We start from the raw sequence: 18821 nt of genomic DNA, 5'->3' as shown, positions 1-18821 counted from the left end.
AACAAGCTATATAGAAACCAAGCTGTTGACCGCTAGCTTTATGTCAGATGCATCCATACAAAGAACACCACCCAGTGACAAACTGACCATAAAAAAAAAGCTTTATTAACCCTTTTGCACCAGCAGTTCTTCGGGTATCCATTGCCAGCAATGGACTTCAAGCCAAGTGATCCAATTTTCGGCCCCCAGAGGTTAGCGCTTTACATTCATTTACAAAGCTGAATGAGGTACATTTTCAGAAGTATAAAGATTCAGTTGCAAGTCCCATAAAAAGATGGAGTGTTCCTTGGCCATTTTGTTAGATTAAGAACTGGTATGGTCCTTGAAAACAGATTAACACAGGCAATGGGAGCTTGAGGAGTTTCAGCTTCCAGAGAGAGCACAGTGACCACTAGGAAAAGCACCAGTAGTCCCTTCAGCATGATTCCTCCTCAACCCTTCTACCTCTCAGGAGTGGGTTCCACGCTGTGGTCACAGCCATCGTGTATATCCCCTACCAATTAGCTTGGTTTCGAAACCCCACCTGAGAGGGTTATGAGATTCCCTGGACATGTACTGTAAACTCGGGATGAGAGGAACAGAGAGACTTCAATGCTCAGATAGTTAAGCAAAAGATAGAAAAAATAAAAACTGGTTCAACCAGAAGATAAAATACTGCCTACAAACCAGGACCTGAAGTTAAACGTAACCTGTATGCTCCCCCCCACCCCCTCCCATTAACCGAAAAAAGTATTTTTCTGGACACATACATAGTTCAAAAGGCACAGGAAGTAAAAGCATTTCTGAATGACCTCGTGTGAATTCAACATCAGTAAAACTGTAAAATAAATAAATATGTGCAAGGTTAGAAAGATCACAACGTTCTTCTGCATGACATAATCTTATTTCATAAAAAATATACACATACGTGCATACACACACCTCATTGAGAATAAAAAACAGTACATACACCCTTTTATCAAATTCCTATACATAATTTTATAGGCATTCAGTACATTACCATAAGAAACATTTAAATTGCCACCTTAAAATGTAACCAAATGGTGGTTTTTTTTCCCCCTATACAACCCTAAACGTACTTAGGTGTCTGCAATTCAATCCAGATAAGTACAGTACATACAACCTCTCCCCCCACCCCCCGGCAGAAACTGCAGCTTTTCAGCGGGACAAATCTTACTAGGTAACAATTCTTTTCCCCTCCCAACATATTCTAACAACTGCATATTCTGTAAACCAGACGGAAGCTCCACGTGCATGTGATATTCTGTGATATCAATAAAGAAAAAGTGTTAACAGTGTTCCATTAAAAAAAAAAAAAAGGGTAGTGGCCAGTTTACAGCTAACTTGGCAGCAGTTCATAGATGAGAGATAATCAAGGTGCTTAAAATTTACGTGACGGTCAACATCTCTCCCAAAAAAGGGAACACAAAGATAAAACTAACCTCTCTCAGACACTGTTGGAGTCTTAGCTAATCACTTACAGTGAGTACAGTTCTATTGCAGTTCTTTTCTTCAAGTTTTGCTGGAAGAATTCAGCAGATAATTTGGGATGCAGGAGCAAGGAAAGGGAGAAACTCAACATGAGCTACAAACTGATTCACAGCTAAGTTAACATTTAGAATCTAGCTTGCTAAAACAAAGACTTTAGAGCATTTCATTTTCATGGTGTAGAACATTAACTTTGTTGTATGTGACATTTTATTCCAGTTTTCTGCCAAAACACAGGGGCCAAAACAATCTGTGTGTGTGCACGCGTAAAATACTTGCAAATTTTAGCTTTTAATTCCTCAATGCCACTGGTTCCAGCAGGAGACCAATGGAAGGGAAGTCTGAACTGTCATAGGCAGGTTTATAAATTTGTACTTGTTAGCTGTAGAATACTTGCTTTCCTGTGAAAACAGTAAATATTACCTCAGTTTGAAGTTTAATACAGTACTTCTCCCTGAAACAACACTGTACAGCAGCCTGCCTCAGTCTCTGTGACCATTAGGCAGACAGGTTATACTACACAGGCACATCAAGTAGGATTTACATTTTTTTAAAGAAAATCTTTCAGCTGTAACTGTCTTTAGCAAATTGCAAGGAGTGCAACCATAGTCCAGTACTCCTAGTTTTCATATTTTCCTTGGAAAAAGACCCACACAGTTACCTCACTTTGTCAAGACATGATTGCCCAATTTGTTTTCAAGTAATAGTTCTTAATAATGGTCACTCCAGATCCTGTAAGTTTATTGTGCTTCCAGTGAACTGAGAGTTATCAGAACCTGCATCATCTTCAGTGGAATTGTGTGGCTCCTGTTAAAGCAAATAGATAGCATGAAGAGTTCAGTGGTGCTCTAGATGCTCTTAGTGTTTATCACTAAGACTACCTTGACATTTAACCAAGATCGGAGAAATGCTTTTAGCTGTTTAGAGGAAACATAAAGCTCTCCTACTTTGGGGACCCACTCAGACAGTGCCACTCCAGTTTTTCTTTGGAAAATTTTACACGAATATTACTAAGGGAGATAAAATTTAACATCACTGACTATTTGCTTTTCCTCTGTTAACTCTCTACCACAGCCAATGATCCTAGTACTCCTGCACTTCTACATTTATCATAGTAAAGTGCTTCTCCCAAATACAAAAAATTATTTTCTATATCCAAGACACACACACTTGGTAAGAATACTGCATGGCAGAGTTTAACAAAACCATAGCTCCACAAGGTCAAGTAGAAAATCTGGTCTATGTATGTGCTAATCACTCATTGCTGCTTGGTTCTCAGCTGCTCATATTCACTGACAAGCAGCTTACCGGAACAGCAGATACCAAAATATTCATGCTAGCAGCAAGACACTGAGCCATATGAAGCTTTCGGCATTCAAACAACTAAATTTCCACTGACACTGAATAGTTAACAAGCAATAAAACCAAGGATTGCAGAAGTGAGCAGACTTTAATCTAACAGCCATGCCCATATAAACACCTCTTTGACATCTAGGATCAAGATTTTATTGCCCACTTCCCACCCTTCACGTAGCCTGTTACAGATCAGAATATCAATTCTGATCCCCTTTCTTGACCTACTTAATACCTGCAGAATGGGATCAGGAAAACAAGAATGGGGCACTTCAGTAATAAATTAGTAATGCCTAGTTATTCATTAGCAGAGGAAGAAAAACAAGTGGCTATGATGCGTCACAGGTTGGTAACACACACAAGATAAATCTTGCAGTGCAGTTCTGAACTCCTAATGGAAAATGGGGTATTTCCATTAGGCAGAACATCAGGGTTCACAGTAAGCTATATTCACTTCCAAGCAAGCCAATAAAACCCAACAGCTTTGACATGCTGTACCTGAAGTATGTGAACAGGTAAATCCACTGTAAGCTGAGAATGTGATGAGGAGGACTGCGAGCTCAGTTGAAAGGGTAAATCTCCCTCTCCTGAGGGATCATCCTGTGAAGGCAGAAGCATGATGCAATTACAAGACTCTGAAGCATCTCGGCACAATACAGCAAATTTCACTCAACCTTAGAGTCTTAAAAGATCTGATAAAGCAACTGCTCTGTACTAGTATAAAGCCTAAACCCACCGAGATATGTATAAAGCTAACTACTACTTAAATCCAAACCTAGAAAGACAGAAAGGAAGAACTCTGCCCATAGCTTCCTCCATACTGAATATCCTTGTTAGGAATAAAGTGGAACTTACCTTCTCTCTGGATAATACAAAGATATGCACCAGACCAAAAATGTACTGCCCAACATGCTCCACTAACTAGCTCACACGGATTATTAGGCATTTTTAGAAAAAAAGCCAAACTTTATTTCAACAGTTTAGAGGAATACCAGTTTTAGATGAAACTTCATTTTGCAGGAAACTCTTCGTGTCAGTTTTATTTACCTTGTATATGTGACAAAGATGGAGCAATGCAAGAATTTTGGTGGAAGGTAGGGACAGGAGTGGAGGTGGGTTGTCAAAGGGAAAGACTTTCTTTTTTCAAAGAGGAAAAAGTCCAGCTTAAGAAGTTGAATAGGATGCTCCCTACAGTCTGGTCCATATGGTCCAGACTGGACTGAATGTTAGCACTAAAACAAATAAAAATATCTTATCCACTTGTGCAATGCATCGGGGTTCTGGCCCCAGCTGTTGCATGACTGAACCAGCTGTTCTCAGGCACATCTAGACCTCTCTAAAGCCGCATTTCATATAAACTTCCAGGAGAGTATTTCTCCAGGGACAGTCATACCTGAGTTCACAGTCAGATTTGTCTATAAACGTGCTAGTTCAAGTGACAGAGACGAGCATGTTTATCCTCTTTGACTCTTACCTGAAGAAGCTGAATTTGCACATACTGTGCTCCAGTGGCAGGGTCCCTTATTGTCAGCCCCCCATTTGGCAGAACAATGTTGCCACCCAGTCGACTGCCAGTATTGGATGACGAAAAGTTAGTAGGGCTTACTTTACCACCTTTGCTTTTCCTCTGACCAGAGCCAGATGCCCCTGAAAAAGACAGTTTAATATTTAGATAGTCAGAAGCAATTTGCCAAAGTTTCTTGCTAGCATTTTTCAATTTTATGCAGTTAATTTACACTGTACCACTAATTAGCACTACATAGCAAATGCCTGGAACAGTGCAATATAATTAAGCACCATCTGATAGCTAAAAGGCCAGACAGCAATCAGCTGATGAACTCCAACTGCTGACTGAGCAGTTATCTTTCAACATGAATGCCATTAAAACCACATCACAAATTGCTAAGCTTAGGGCTCTCCCCTCTGGTAGAACAGAAATACCAGCACATTTGTGGAGTTATAGAGAGGAATTAGGAACTAGAAGTGCATTTTCTATTTTTAATTTTGCAACTCATTTCCTGAGAAGTCATGTACACAATTTTTCCAAATTGAAAAAAAAAAAAGCATAGTGAAGCAATGAAGCTCGCATACTTCCAGATAAAAAAAACTGAAGTACTGTTAGAATAGGCTACAGAAGTACACCTATCACCACCTTAAGAATTATTTTCAGCTTAAAACAAGATGAACCAGCTTCTTTTATCAAAGGCTGAAAACCACAAACGTAATCAAAATAAACATAAGGATACAAAGAATAACCAGATGACAGGATTATTTTTTGATCTATAGTAAATAAAAGGCTTTGGCAACTTCCTTTTAAAAATAAATTTCTCTCCACAATTTTTATTTAGCCTAATTAGAAATACAATCACATAGTAGCATTAAGGCAGTAACAGCTGGTGAAAAGTTGACCGCTGGGAGTCTTGAGTAAGAAAGGAAATAGGCATTTTCTGAGGCCATTTCATAAACAGGTACAGATTAAGTGCAATCATCTGTTTAAACCGATGTACAGAAGATATGTTTGATGATACGAACACACTTAGAACTAACTTCATAAAGCAGCTATCTTTTTGCATGATGATTCACTGAACCAGACAATACATGCAGCTATAGCTTTTACAGATACAGAAATATGATAGTGCCCAATTCAGAACTAGTCCCTTAACTTACCTTAAAACTTACCACCTTTATTTTCAGAGGTAGAAGAGGCAGCAAGGAAGAACTAAACTAGATATAAACGTATAAAAGACCACACCAGCCTCAAGGGTAGGCATAATTCAAATGCCCAAGTCTGTGCAAGCCTAGAGAGTCATGGAACACACTTGATCTGACAAAGTAACAGGGTACGATCACATCAGACAGCTTTGAGTCAAGCTACTGTTTAAGATAAAGAGGACACGTCTGAAATTATGACCTAAATTTCACCCTGCTCTCTACAAGACTAAAATCTAACAGAGAGGTTTGAGTATTTCTGGATAACTGAAGAAATCAATTCCTTAACACTACCTACACAGTGTTACTAAGTGAAAAACAGAAGCTAAAGAAATCCAGCTGATCTTTTCATTGTCTGTACAGAATAAATGAGAAGCCACAAGGTAAGACCAAAAGCGACCATAGCTTTTTGTTTGTTTGTTTTAATAAGAAAAATCAACAGCAGATGAAGAGATGGAAGCATCATATCTTTTTAACAATCACAGAACATAGGGTGCAAAATTCTTTGTAAACTTACTGCGAATTTGATATTCCACAGAATGTGATTTTATTATTAACAAATGGTACACCATAGGCACAATTATTTTAACTACCGATAAATGGATGGGTTAGTTAAGAACGTACTCTGATAGCTGCTCCCATTTCACTGCCAAAACCCCTAAATACTTGTGTTTAACAAATTTAACAAAATGAGCGTCTTCTCACCTGTGCTGCTCCCATTCCCTTTCTGTTTTCTTTTCTTGGCTAGCTGAATAGCTCTGTAGTCTGTTCTCGCAGACCCACTGCTCTCCTGAGGGGAGAAATAAAAAAAAAGGCAAAGGGTGCAAAGTGTTTTGAATGCAAGAACTAACCAAGACAATGAGAACAGACTGAGTTCCCAGTCATGGTTATCTTTTATATTGCAAACACTGAATTCTAGTTTCCCATGCTGTTCAGATTAGGGTTTCAATAACTTACCTGCATGTACTTAATATCTGGAGTTCAACACAAAAGGAAGTTAGCTCTGTATTTGCAAGCTTTTAGATTTTAACATGGTAAACATCACAATAGAAAGAATACTTCATGCTGTAAGTAAACAGGCTTCCAATAACATAATAAAGCAGAAAGGAATGACTATTTGAAACAGCTATGGGAATGAGGACTGAGATGAATATGTTTCAGTTACTCTCCTAACTTAAATCTTTCCCTGCAACTAATGTACATGAGATCATCTTGTACGTTACATGCACTTGTAATGTACATGAGAACATCTTGTTCTTGGGTTTTCTTGTACATCCCATTTCATCCTCAGATGGATGGATATTTTTAAAATCCCTTATTTTGAAAGGTTTTCCCTTCACTCTCCCCACCAGAATTGCAACTGTTCTTAAGGGAACTTATCACCATTCTGATTCTGACAACACACAACTCAACATAACATTCTACATCCTTCATCCAATAAAAGCCAAAACACATCACCTGCAAACTCCAAGAAAGGAGTCTGCCTATAAGGTGTAAGTAGCAATGGATATCCCCAAATTCAGGGTGTCTCACTCATCTAAGGGTAAATGAATATAGCTACCGCATACCAAAAATGAGCTGCCAGTGACTGCGCTAAGATCCATTTCTTTCTGAGCACTGTAGCTTCCTGGAGGGTTGGAGAAAACAAACTGAGTCACTACTTTGCTGCCCTCTTGCTGACCAACAACGTCCGAGCTGGGAAGCAAATTCCGTTCAATTTTAGTTGGCGTAAGTAACTCAGGCACGTTGGTACCACCAAGGCTACTAGAAGGAGTCAAAGTGGCTGTGTCAATTGTTAAATTATTGCTGGACGTCAAACTGTGCACATCTTGGCTGGAATTCCTCACTGACAGAGACGCTAGCGAACCCAAGGCTTCTGCGTTAACAGTCTGTACATCATCCAAATTTAAAGTGCTTTGCTGTAGAACTGTTGTGCTGGTTCCCAGCAAGAGAGAACTGTCCAGGCTCTGCGGCATATCACTGCTGGCCACCAGTATCAACGGATCAACTGCCTGACTTAAAGAACTGTTACTGACAGGCAGGTTTCCTCCAAGAGTTGAGCCTACCGAAGCAACATCTATCGTGACTATTCCAGAGTTCACTAACGCCATATCTGTTGCAATTCCAGAATTGTTACTTGACACATTGGAGAACAGGGACACGAGGTCTATGTTGCTGAGATCACTTTGTCCCGGACTGGTAAGTTCGCTGCTGGGTGTGAGGGAGCTGGTTGCTTCAAGCTGAGTTAGGAGATCTGCAACAGAATACAGTTTAAACATCTTTAATTGCTAGGACAAACAAGGGAGAAAATGCTATGACTTATCAGGAGAAGGAGCTATTAGGATACAAAAACATGGATAAGAAAATGCACAAACAGACCATACTATCATTTGCTCTTGGGGAACACAGTGAAGATAAAACAGGAACAGTATACTAAATGCAACTAATCTTTCTGGGCAGGGTTCGGGCCCCTTTTCATCAGACAATGGGGACGAAAGAATATGAAAGATCAAAGGAGGAAGCTTTTAAAAACTTCTAGGTGTTCGATTACACCTTGCCACAGTTTGAAACAAATACATTACCTGGACTGAAGTTGTGCTGTTTGACCATGTGTGTCTTCATACTGTGTTTGGAAGTGAACAATTTATTACAGCTTGATACAGGGCAACGCGTCTTTAACGAGTCCACATCCTGAAGATGTTTTTTGGAGTGAATATACAGACTACTACGCGCTGAGAATTTTGCGCAACAGCCTGCAAAAAAGATATGGAAGGCTTTATAGATTCATCTAGCTTCAATTTGATGTTTCTTTTTAGTGTCTTAACAAAACAAATCAAAAGAGCTCTGCAGACTCTATTTGTTGCTTTGCAGTGTCTGGACATATGTTTAGAGGAAATCAGAAGACAGCCACATATACACTTTCTTGTTTTACACTGAGGATATCTCAGCGGGTAGAATAGTTCAGCAACCTCGCTTCCAACAACACGAAATGCTAAATCATTCAGTGTAAAGTACATCCCTTCCTCACTACGGCATCTTAAGAGAAAACTCTTCATGCTGGCTGCTGGAAAAAAACATTAAAAGGAGAAACAATCATGAAATAGAGCTGTTTTACTTTATGAAGAATATTCAAAATCAGACCCAAGACATTTACATTCCTGGAATCTTACTGAAGTGATGGATGCAGTGCTAAGAAACTCGGAGCGTCAGTTAGGTTCCCAGGTGACCACAAACCACAACAGAAACCACTCACACGGCCATTCCAGCAGCAGAGCCTATCACAGAGCAACCACTGAACAGCCAAGATCACATCACAGCAACAAAATGGGGCCTTGGAAGTGTTGGATGGTACCACTTTTCACTGCTTTTGATGAACCAAGTCATAAATCTGAGCTGCAGAAACTGAGCATCAGAAGTAGGATTTTCCAGAGTAAAGCAGTTTTTGTTTAGCATAAAGAAAAAAAAAACAACCTACAGCAAGAACCGCTGTTTTCTTGGCAATCCATAAATTTGAAAGTGATCACTCAAATTCAGTTACATCTTCTGTTTTACCTCTTCAATCTCAGTTAAAAGGCTGACTCTAAATTTCTCTGATCCTGTAACTAGCTTGTGTCTGGGGAAAAGCACACTACCTTTGGGCTATATATACACCAATTATCAGTTAATGCAAAAGCTGAACTGTACCTTCTACTGGACACTCAAATGGTTTTGTACCAAGGTGGGTTATGCTGTGGCCTTTCAAGTGTTCTGCTCTTGTGAAGGACTTCCCACAGCCTTCTACTGGGCACATAAATCTCCTGTCATCTTCATGTTTCCTACAAAGGAAGGAAACCATCAATGGCAAGATTAAACCCGCTGTTTAACTACTGCAATAATAACGAAAAAAAATAAATAGCAAGTGACTTAGAAGAGCATAACCAGAAAAGGCTACCTTTTATGTCTCAGCAGCTTGGACATACTGGTGAAAGACCAGCCACAGCCTTCAAAGTCGCAAATAAAAGGCCTTTCACCTTAAGCAAAGAAAGGTTACATTAATAATCTAATACCAAATTACACACTACTATCAAGAAATCTCAAAAGCTGCTTAAATTGAATAAGATTAAGACAAGAAGACTTGACCATCCCCTCAAGTAAATAATTTCTGAGTAGCGATGTCCCCTTCCCTCTCCTGAAGTCTGAATGTTGTTTAACACAAGGACTTTGCCTTTTCTCACATGCACCTGGGAGCACAGATCATTATCAATCCATCTTATGCTTATCAAAAACCATGGTCCTTCCTGGTTTTGTGCTCTTTATGTTCAGCACTAACGGCCCACCCTACCTTTCCTTGTTTGTTTTCTAAAACCAGACCTTCCCCAGTGTTCTCCTAATTTTCTCCCAAACACTCTTTGCAAATAACCCACAGCTATCGTGAAGGTGCTTCAATAACCAGTGATGGCATTGTTCAAAACAGAAACATAACTGAGAGGATAATTTTCCTGTTTTCATGACCTGTGACTATATGTTGATTACAGCACAATGAAGTACTTAAAGTTAGTTTCCAACACTTCTATTAACCTTCACTTAATAAAGTGACGCTTCTTGAAACGCACTGTAAAACCATGAAACCAGGAAAACACAGGACAGCAGCAAGTACACAAAATTGTCTTTAAAATATTAAAATGCTAGATTTCAGCTCAGCAGTAGTCCTTCCAAGTCAGGAGTGCTTGCTTGACCTGAAATTTATCTTTGCGTTGTTTCAAATCTTAGCACGGACATTTTACATGTTCTGAGAATCTTTTTCAGCATCTTATTCTGAACATGATTAGAATTTACATAATGATCTGAACGTCTACAAACTTGGGAATAGAGCTAGGATAATTTTTATGAACAAGCTCACATGCCAAAAGCCTTATCTCTCACATGTCGATCGTTATTTCAGATTTGACAAGTACGTCCAGTGAACTCCTAGAATCCCAAGAATCAAACATTTTCACTGCCTTTAAGTAACTCATGTCTTTGTTCCTCTCTTCAAGACGATCAGCCTTTCCAGCAAACTGAAATTCACTGCTCACACATCATCTTTTACGTACTTCCCCAAGGTGCAAGTTGCCCCTGTGAATACCTGTGTGACTCCTCATGTGGATTTTCAGTCGGCAGGCTTTGTCGTACTGCTTGTTACAGCCAGGGAACGAACAGGAAAATTGTTCTTGCTCTCTAAAGTGGGCTCGGTTATGGGAGAATAACGCACTCACTGTGATGAATGTTCTTTCACAGCCTGAGGAAAGAAGGGAAACAGCGCATCAGCTTGATACACAAGTGGTTCAGGAAAGGTGTGTTGTTTTGTTTTGCTTTAGTTAGGGACCTTCATCGTCTTCCTGGATCATACATCCAGACACACAGGAAAAAAAAAGAAAAACACAATCAAGGTTTGTGTTATTTGCATAGGTTATAGCTACTTAGACAAGGTGAGTGATCAGAACATGTAGAGCCTGGCCTAGGGCACACAGCCAAAGACCTGTGCTTCGACTTCAGGCTACCAAAGCCGTAAGGAAGGTGCCAAACTCCCAGACAACCGAGGCGGTGGGGAACAGGAGCCTGCTGGACACCCAGAGGGCGACCCGAGGGGAAAGGCGAGGCGGCAGGGAAGAAAACCGAGCGGGGGCTGCGAAACAGCCAGCGGGCAAGGGCGGGAGACCCCATCCCCAACAGGTGCCAGCCCCACTGGGCGAGGAAGGGCCCGAAAACCCGGGGGACGATCGCGGCGCCGCCTTACCGGGGAAATCGCAGCGGTAGGGCCGCTCGGGCTCCAGGTGGCTGCGGCGGCGGTGGGCGGCGAGGCGGGCGGCGCTGGGGAAGCGCTGCCCGCACGCCTCGCACTTGTGCGCCGCCTCCTGCTCGTGGGCGCGGCTGTGGGCCCGCAGGTTGTACACGGTGGTGAAGCGCTTGGAGCAGCCGGGAGCGGAGCAGGCGAAGGGCCGCAGCTTGTCGTGCGAGTGCAGGTGGCGCCGCAGCTTGTAGGCGGTGGCGAACGACCAAGCGCAGCCCGGCACCGGGCAGCCGAAAGGCCGGGCCGCCGTCACCGCCGCCCCCCGGCCGTCCTCCTCCTCCCCCCCTCCGCCGCCGCCACCGTGCGCAGTCAGGCGGTGCAGCCGCAGCTGCTGCTTGCGGGGAAAGGCCTGGCCGCAGCGGGGCTCCGGGCACGGGAAAGCCGGCGGGGAGCGCGGCCGGGGCCCGCCCGGGGGCTCGGAGGACGAGGAGGAGGAGGTTGACGAGGCGGCCGCAGGAGGAGGAGGAGGAGGAGGAGGCGGCAGCGCGGAGCCCGCGGCCTGCTGCTCGGCGCCGGGCCCCAGCGTCAGGACGCCGTTCTCGATGCGCACCACCAGGCTCTGGTTGTTGATGGTGATGGTGCCCGAGAAGGAGCCCTCCTCCTCCTCCGGCACCTCGCGGGGCGCCGGGGACGGAGGCTGCGGCGGCGGAGGAGGAGGTGGTGGAGGAGGAGGAGGAGGCGGCGGCGAAGAACCGGGGGCCTCGCCCTCCTCCTCCTCCTCCTCCTGCTGCTGGTCTCGCCCCGCTTCCCCGCCGCCCGGGCCGGCCTCGGCGGCGCCGCGCACCACGTTGAAGACGAGCAGCAGCCCGTCGCTGTCGGGCGGCGGCGGCGGCGGCGGCCCCGCCGGCGGCGCGCAGGGGCCGGGCAGCGGGCTGGAGCCGGGCTCCGGCTTCTCCTCCAGCAGCAGCACCGGGAAGCTGACGTAGAGGCCGGGCGAGGAGGAGGAGGAGGAGGAGGAGGAGGAGGATGAGGAGGAGGCGGCGGCGGCGGGCGGCGGTTGCCAGGCGGGCGGCGGGGCGGCGGGCGGCGCGGCGGGGCCGCCATGTTGGGCGCCGGGCCGGGCCCGGGCCGCCTCCGCGGCGGGCAGCCCCTGCGTTTCCATCTTGGGGGTCCCTGTAGCAGCGGCTGAAACCGGAGCCGCGGGGCGGGGCCGGCGCGGCCCGCGGGGAAACGCGGAGCGCGGAGCCGCGCGGAGCGGAGCGGGAGGCGCCGGGGAAAAGGCGGAGAGCGGAGTTCCGGAGCGGGGCCGGGCGGGAGGTGCTGCAGGAGCGGGGTTGGGGATGTGGTGCTGGCTGCCCTGCAAAGAGGCATCGCTGGAATTGTTTCCGTATTATTATTATTGTTACTCCTGTTAAAGCCAAAGGAGAAGTTGTGCCAGGGCAGAGCGCTTCTAAACTTGCAGCCATGGTGGGAGAGTCGGAATACGTGAATGTTTTGGCAAAACAGCCCATTCACTGTTATTGGGATCACAAAAACAGCATTATGAACCAGCCAGGAGGGATGCAAATTATTTCCCTCACGTTGAAAGCGTGGCTGTGCTGCTTCCTTCACCCCAGCCCCTCAGAGAGGGAACCTGAGGGAGGGAGGCCAGCGAGAAATCCTGGAATCATTAAGGCTGGAAAAGGCCTTCAGGACCACCTGGTCCAACCCTCACCCTACTGCCAACGTCACTAACAGAGGGAGGGACAGGCAGGAGGAAAGGGGCTCTAAAATGACATACGGATGCTGAAGGTGGTGGAAGTCCTGAAAAAACAAAACAAAAAACAAAACAACCACCACCTAGAAAGCTAGTTAATGCATAAAAAGAGGTGTGGGTCTTTTTTTTTTTTTTCTCCCCACTTATTTGGGAGAATTTCTCTCTCCAGTTTTAAGCAAAACAGAATTTTCCTGTAGTTCGTGGTGGAAATAACATAAGTCCTTCAAGCAGGCCCAGCAGATGGTGCTATGATCATTCCACTGGGCAAATTACTTCTACCTTCCTCAGAGCAATTTTGCATCAAATCTCCAACAGCAAGGATGGGGAACTGCTGTCCAGCCACACTTGGCTCTGGGGGAACTGGTACTTGTTGCAATACCGCTGTAGGTACCCCCACTCTGCACCTTCACAGCTGACTGCAGAGGCTGAAGGCTCTGGTTGCCTGAGCTCAGCCTCCCCAAAATCCCTCTTACCCCCCTGCTGACTGGGTCTGGGTCACTCCTGTTGTTGGCTGCCCCAGGCCATCCTGACTTCACCTTTGAGCAGCTCTCCTGCATGTTCCTAGGAAAAGAAAAATCTGCCCAGGACCTACTGCTCAAGCCATAGGTTCATCCCCAGTTGATGGATGTCAAGCTGAAGGCCAGAAAAAAAAAAGCCACAAATCTAACTTGCCATTGCCAGGAGAGACTTGACAAGATTCTAACTAGGAAAGCAAGCAGCAGACATCAGAAAATTTTTGCATTCAAAAGCCACTGTACTTAGGCACACACGCATCTTGCACGCTGTTTTTCCTCCCCAGGCTCTGATGTTCTCTTGCCTCTATCTGCAGTCACGCACAAGGTTTTCAGATAGGTGTCTGTGTTACGAGGAAAGCATCGAGGTACTGCAGCTCATAGGAAGGACATTTCAGCCTGGGGGAAGCTTGAAACCTCACTACAAAAACTCACTACCTCTATATCCACTGTCAGGGTCTGATACAATGACTGCAGATACATGGTTTGAGAGACTGCTCTGCCTCCATTGAGCTTTTCCAGCAGTGAGGTCATCTACCTAGAAATGACATCTGCATCCTCACTGAACAAGGCAGAACAATTGCTCATTCATAGTCACAGTTTCTCTGCAAACAAGCAGAGAGCAGAAAAAATAAGGAGACTGAGCCAAGCTCAGAATAGGAATCTTCACCCTGGCCTGGTCTATGGCTTCTGTACGCTCAAAATCACCTGCTCTTTCCTCCCAGCAGGCGGGAATAGGTTGCTGTTTCCCCCTGCTTTCCCAAAGGTACTGTAAACCTCAGTTTGCATATGTTAAGTGCTTTGAAATATACAGTTAAAGGACCACAAAGTAGACTTAAGAGTAAGCACATAACTCTATGTACTTTATAACTCAAAAATTAACAGCAGTGTGTAGTCTTAAATAAGACCAGCTGCTTGTCAGCTCATTGCCTTTCTGTAATCCGTTTGCCATATTCATACTAATTAATAGACAAAGATTTCATAACCTCATCTTCAGCTAGAAGCTCGTGTATATGCCTTCAGGTTCTGTATCTCCCTACTGGTGGCCCAGAGTTACAAACTCCCAGGGACTTGGGTGACATTAAATGTAGTTGTACTTGCAAGGTTATGTCCTCTTGGCAGTAAAGTTGCAAAGAGGAAAACGGGGTTCCTTTTTTTTTTTGTCTAGGGTGTGAAGGTGAGCATGCTGTCAGGTGTCAGTACTAAATAACACAAAAGTGAAAATTCCATAATATTTCTTCAAAATTTTGTCTTTGATAGATTTTCAATTCAGCATTAGGGTTACTATGGAGCAGGTATACATTCCATAATACAGAAAGCCGTTATATTTTCTGTATGTTCCTCATGACAAAACAGTACCCCAGTTCTTTTGGCTGTGAAAACTAGAGTGGTTTTATATGATACAGCTACTTTAGGCCCAGCCCAGTGTGGTTATTAATAATAGGTAACGCATAACATATGTCAAAGCAAAGGCTGTCAAATCTGGCTGTCATCTACTCACGTCTCTATCGTACAACTTGTCAATGTGTGCATTTTTTCCATGATGTAAAGCAGTACCAATGAACTGCAGATTGCACTTCACAGAAGGTTCAGCTGCAAGCAGATGCCAGACTCTCACTATTCATCTGGAGACAAACGCAGTATGTGAACAGAGTAAAGAACTGATTTCTGATAAAAAAAATAAAGGTTTTCTTTATGTGGCACAAGAGGCAATACAGAGAGTACGTTTTTGGTAAGTACCACAGGGTCTAAGAGTTATTTGCTTTCTTGAGACCCCACAGTCCAGAGGACTTCAGCTCATCACTCCTCACCTGCAGCAGGCAGCACAGGTTTACCTGTGTAACCCCCCCTTCCCACCACGGGGTGATGGATCCCGTGCCAAGCAGATCGAGTGCCAGGCTGGATCAGCGATGCATGTCCAGAACCACGCACGTACGGAGGCAGGGGCTGCTGGCACTCTGTGTTCCTGTCGGAATGAGGCCCATAGGCAAGGGCTGTACTTAGCATGAGGCTAATGATAGCTGAGAACTATTTTTGTACACATACCAATATGTAAAACATTTCTTGGTGTGCATATAAATATAGCTATATGTATCTGACAATACGTATGTGTATAGGGGGTTCATTCACAGAAAGCTTCAGTTTTCACTTCAGCCTCATAGCTGATTAGAACAATATATACTTCAGTGAGTTACTGTTAACAAATATAATGGTAGGTTCAAGTACAATATAGGAAGTTTCTTTTTGGTTGCATCTAGGCATATTGGGGTCTGCGTCTTCCTCTCTCTTTCTTGGAGGAAGGGAGACCAAAAGACCTTTTTCTCTTTCTTACTTTATAACCAATTTCTGTGTGAAGGAAGCCCTTATCATCCTGTCCTTGATGCTTTAGTTTATTTCATATCAGAAAGTCAGCCAGCACTCAGGATCTAGATTTTATGGAGGTTTCCATCCATTTGGAAACTGCTGGAGTGCAATGTGTTTCTGCAGAAGAAACTCATCAGTGTGGGGCAGCAAAGCACACGGCAGATTCAGCAGCAGGGCACTATCTCAGTCTGAAGCAGAATATGACTCCCACGAATTTATCATGAGTTGTTCCACGTTTTTCTGGCTCTAGTCTAAGATGTTTGGAAGTGTTCTACTACTTAACACCCTCTGATTCTCCACCACCACCACCCCTCCCAACCTACTTAAATACTACCTAAATAATTGGCACTACATTCTGTTCTTTTTCCTCAGGTAATGATTTCAGGGAGAAACACATGCAGGCAAGCTGCACTGGCCATTTACAGTTTACCTGTCTTTCTGTTGCAATAACTAAATATTTTTATGGTGATATAGAAAAGCTTGATTCTAGCATATGTAATATTAGTGCATCTTCCAACAGCCAAATGATAAATTTGTTTTACATATCAACTTGTTTGACTACTGGATTTCATGACTATTTGCTGATAGCAGCAGACTCTGAATTAGAATGAAGAGTTCCAATTTCCAATTTGAAGTCTGATCTGCCAGAGCTAAGAAGTCTCAAATTCTGAATTATCAGGAATAAGTTTGGTTGTGTTTTGTTTTTCTTAATTTTGTGGGACAAAATTCCCGTTCATTTTCTTAAAATGAATAGTTTCTTATTGCAAATAGCCTTCCATTATGTTAGTGAAAGAGGCTGTTCCTGACATCAGGGGACCTGTCACAGACTGATATAGGCCTGCTCTATTAACAGGGAAAAAAAAAACAAAACACAGAAAACAGAAAAACTCACAAGGAGGAGACAGTTGCAAGGTTTTTATCAATTGCACAGGTAGGATATCAAGGAAGCAGCTTCAAATATTTCTGCCAGGACAACATCGCACTTGGAATACCACTAACTTTGCAGGGCTTGCTCTAAGATGTCTTCATCTACCACCTTTTGAGGAAGAGTCACTTTCAGTGTGACATTCTCTTTCATTGCTTGGCAGATCGTTTCATAAGCATAGTCATTACCTGACCAGCAGCGTCTTGCAACCTGTTAGACAAGAAAATCAGTGAGTGTAAAAATCGTACATTTCTCATGCCACATCCCATCTTATGCAATATTTGTGCAAACACTGGCACCCAATTTCATTACAATATATCTTTCAACTCTGCCAGTTTCTAGTTTCCTTACTGATTTTGGAAGTAAAATTTTTTTAAAATAGCTTCATTTTTTTAAATACTTAATTTTCATGAATATTTGGATGGTCTTGGAACATTTTCATGCAGAAGCATATTGCTGGGCTAATAACATTGGTAGGGCCAAGTACCTTATAAACTTCCCAAAATTCTCTCTTCAAAAACGTGTACTCCATCCCAGTTTGGTAAAAACTAGCAGTTTCTTTAGATAACAGTATGATTTAAACACTTGATGCTTTTTTAGTTGGATAAATGTCTCTCAATGCATTTTCAAAATATGAAATCAAGGTGCCAAATTCTCTGCCAGGATGTATGAATGAAACTCCACAGACAAGCAGGGAACTATAAAACCTCTCTTCCAATAGCAAAGTTCTGCATTTAGGTCTATGTACAAGAAAGGTACCCCAAATGAAAAAACATCATAAATTGACACAAAGGGAATAAGCACTTCCTTGTATACAATGGTTTACAAGTCTCTGCATTATGAATTGCATAGCAGAGTGTGAAATATTCAGGCTCAAAAGTGTTCAAGCAAGAAAATCCTTTGGTTCCAACTTAGCAAAATGTTTACACATTTGATTAATGTAAGGCTAATAAGAAGTTGTCAGGATCATAGCAATAACAGCTAGAAATGACCTTTCAAGTCAGCAAGTCAATTTCCCTGCCACTCACCTATGATTATTCCTGGCAGTATATTTTCAAAGGTTCACTATAGAGTCTGAATCAAGACCTCTTGATACAAAAATACTGACTTATCTGAACTGAAAAATAAAAACCATCTTGGCCACTTCAGAGATGGAAATTACAGTACTAAACCAAACAGGATCTATCTGGACACTAGTGAAGACAAAAACGTTAATGGTAGCAAGGGCTGTGCAAACTGACACTTCAGTGACAAGCCTTTCAAGATACCTAGATCTAGAATTTAAGAAGATAAAGTGAATGCATATAGTGAGTTTTGCTTACTCCATTGGAAACATCCCAGCTGAGCATCATCTTAGCTCGTTCTTCAGCCTCTGTGGACCCATCCAAAACCAAGCCGAATCCCCCATTGATCACTTCACCCCTGAAAATATGAACATAAGAGAATTCAATCGAAAGAACTGGAGCCAATCCCACAAAACTTACGGGAATGAATTTGTTCAGTTGCACTGGAAGAAGGAAGAAAACAGAAATTATGTTGAATAACAGAAACTAAGTGACCTCTTTTATACTTTAAAAAAAGGGGGGGGGGGGGTGGAACTAGTTTCTGAGCTGCATAAAACCTATTCTACCTTTCATGTAAAGTGCTGCTAGCAGTCAGTATCTCCTCTAAGCAGGAGTGCCAAAAACTAAGCTTATGCTGTGCTTCCTGGGAACCGCACTCTGTACTGGCTCTAGAAACAAGTAAAGAAAGATTAGCACTTCTGATGGACTAGCGAGTTACCTATCTTAGGGTATTTTTGAAGGGTAAGCTGATCGTGTTTGCTACACTAGAGCCTGCCATATACTTAGGTACGTGAGGAGGATTGCGTACTTACTGAAGCAGACAGATGGATCTATTTATATTCTCTCAAGACAAATGAGAGAGCATCTCTAATTTAAAAAGTGTTAACCACTGCTTAATGCA

The 18821-nt window shown here is 43.3% G+C and overlaps 2 protein-coding genes across 6 annotated transcripts in view; both read right to left on the bottom strand.

Annotated features, from left to right (window-relative positions):
- Positions 1-84: 84 nt before the first annotated feature.
- ZXDC (ZXD family zinc finger C) lies at positions 85-16695 on the bottom strand. Its single transcript, XM_080606899.1, has 10 exons — positions 11306-16695; positions 10655-10807; positions 9482-9560; positions 9235-9365; positions 8133-8303; positions 7119-7804; positions 6256-6340; positions 4316-4488; positions 3340-3441; positions 85-2295 (listed from the first exon to the last, which is right to left on the bottom strand). The coding sequence occupies exons 1-10, from the start codon at positions 12459-12461 to the stop codon at positions 2209-2211; spliced, it is 2823 nt and encodes a 940-aa protein (XP_080463025.1). The 5' UTR covers positions 12462-16695; the 3' UTR covers positions 85-2208.
- Positions 16696-16831: 136 nt separating this feature from the next.
- Positions 16832-18821, bottom strand: part of UROC1 (urocanate hydratase 1) — a 39346-nt gene continuing 37356 nt past the window's right edge. For 4 of the 5 annotated variants that reach the window (XM_080606926.1, XM_080606925.1, XM_080606928.1 and 1 more), the window contains 2 exons: positions 18179-18278; positions 16832-17066 (listed from right to left, as the gene is read on the bottom strand). In XM_080606926.1, coding sequence (XP_080463052.1) covers positions 16926-17066; positions 18179-18278 — 241 coding nt within the window. In that variant the 3' untranslated portion in view covers positions 16832-16925. The remainder of the gene's footprint in view (positions 17067-18178; positions 18279-18821) is intronic. The other variant, XM_080606927.1, reaches the window with a different exon arrangement.

This window comes from Anser brachyrhynchus (assembly GCF_964034855.1).
Source record: "Anser brachyrhynchus genome assembly, chromosome: 10".
NCBI lineage: Eukaryota > Metazoa > Chordata > Aves > Anseriformes > Anatidae > Anser > Anser brachyrhynchus.
This window is presented reverse-complemented; position numbering and strand designations above follow the sequence as displayed.

Bases quoted from the DNA above. Each gene is read 5' to 3' on its own strand.
- ZXDC (XM_080606899.1), bottom strand. From the start codon at position 12,461: ATGGAAACGCAGGGGCTGCCCGCCGCGGAGGCGGCCCGGGCCCGGCCC. The intron at 10,808-11,305 runs GTAAGGCGGCGC...TTCTTTCCTCAG, and splicing joins CTACCGCTGCGATTTCCCCG to GCTGTGAAAGAACATTCATC. The intron at 6,341-7,118 runs GTATGCGGTAGC...TTCTCCCCTCAG, and splicing joins TCACTGGCAGCTCATTTTTG to GAGAGCAGTGGGTCTGCGAG.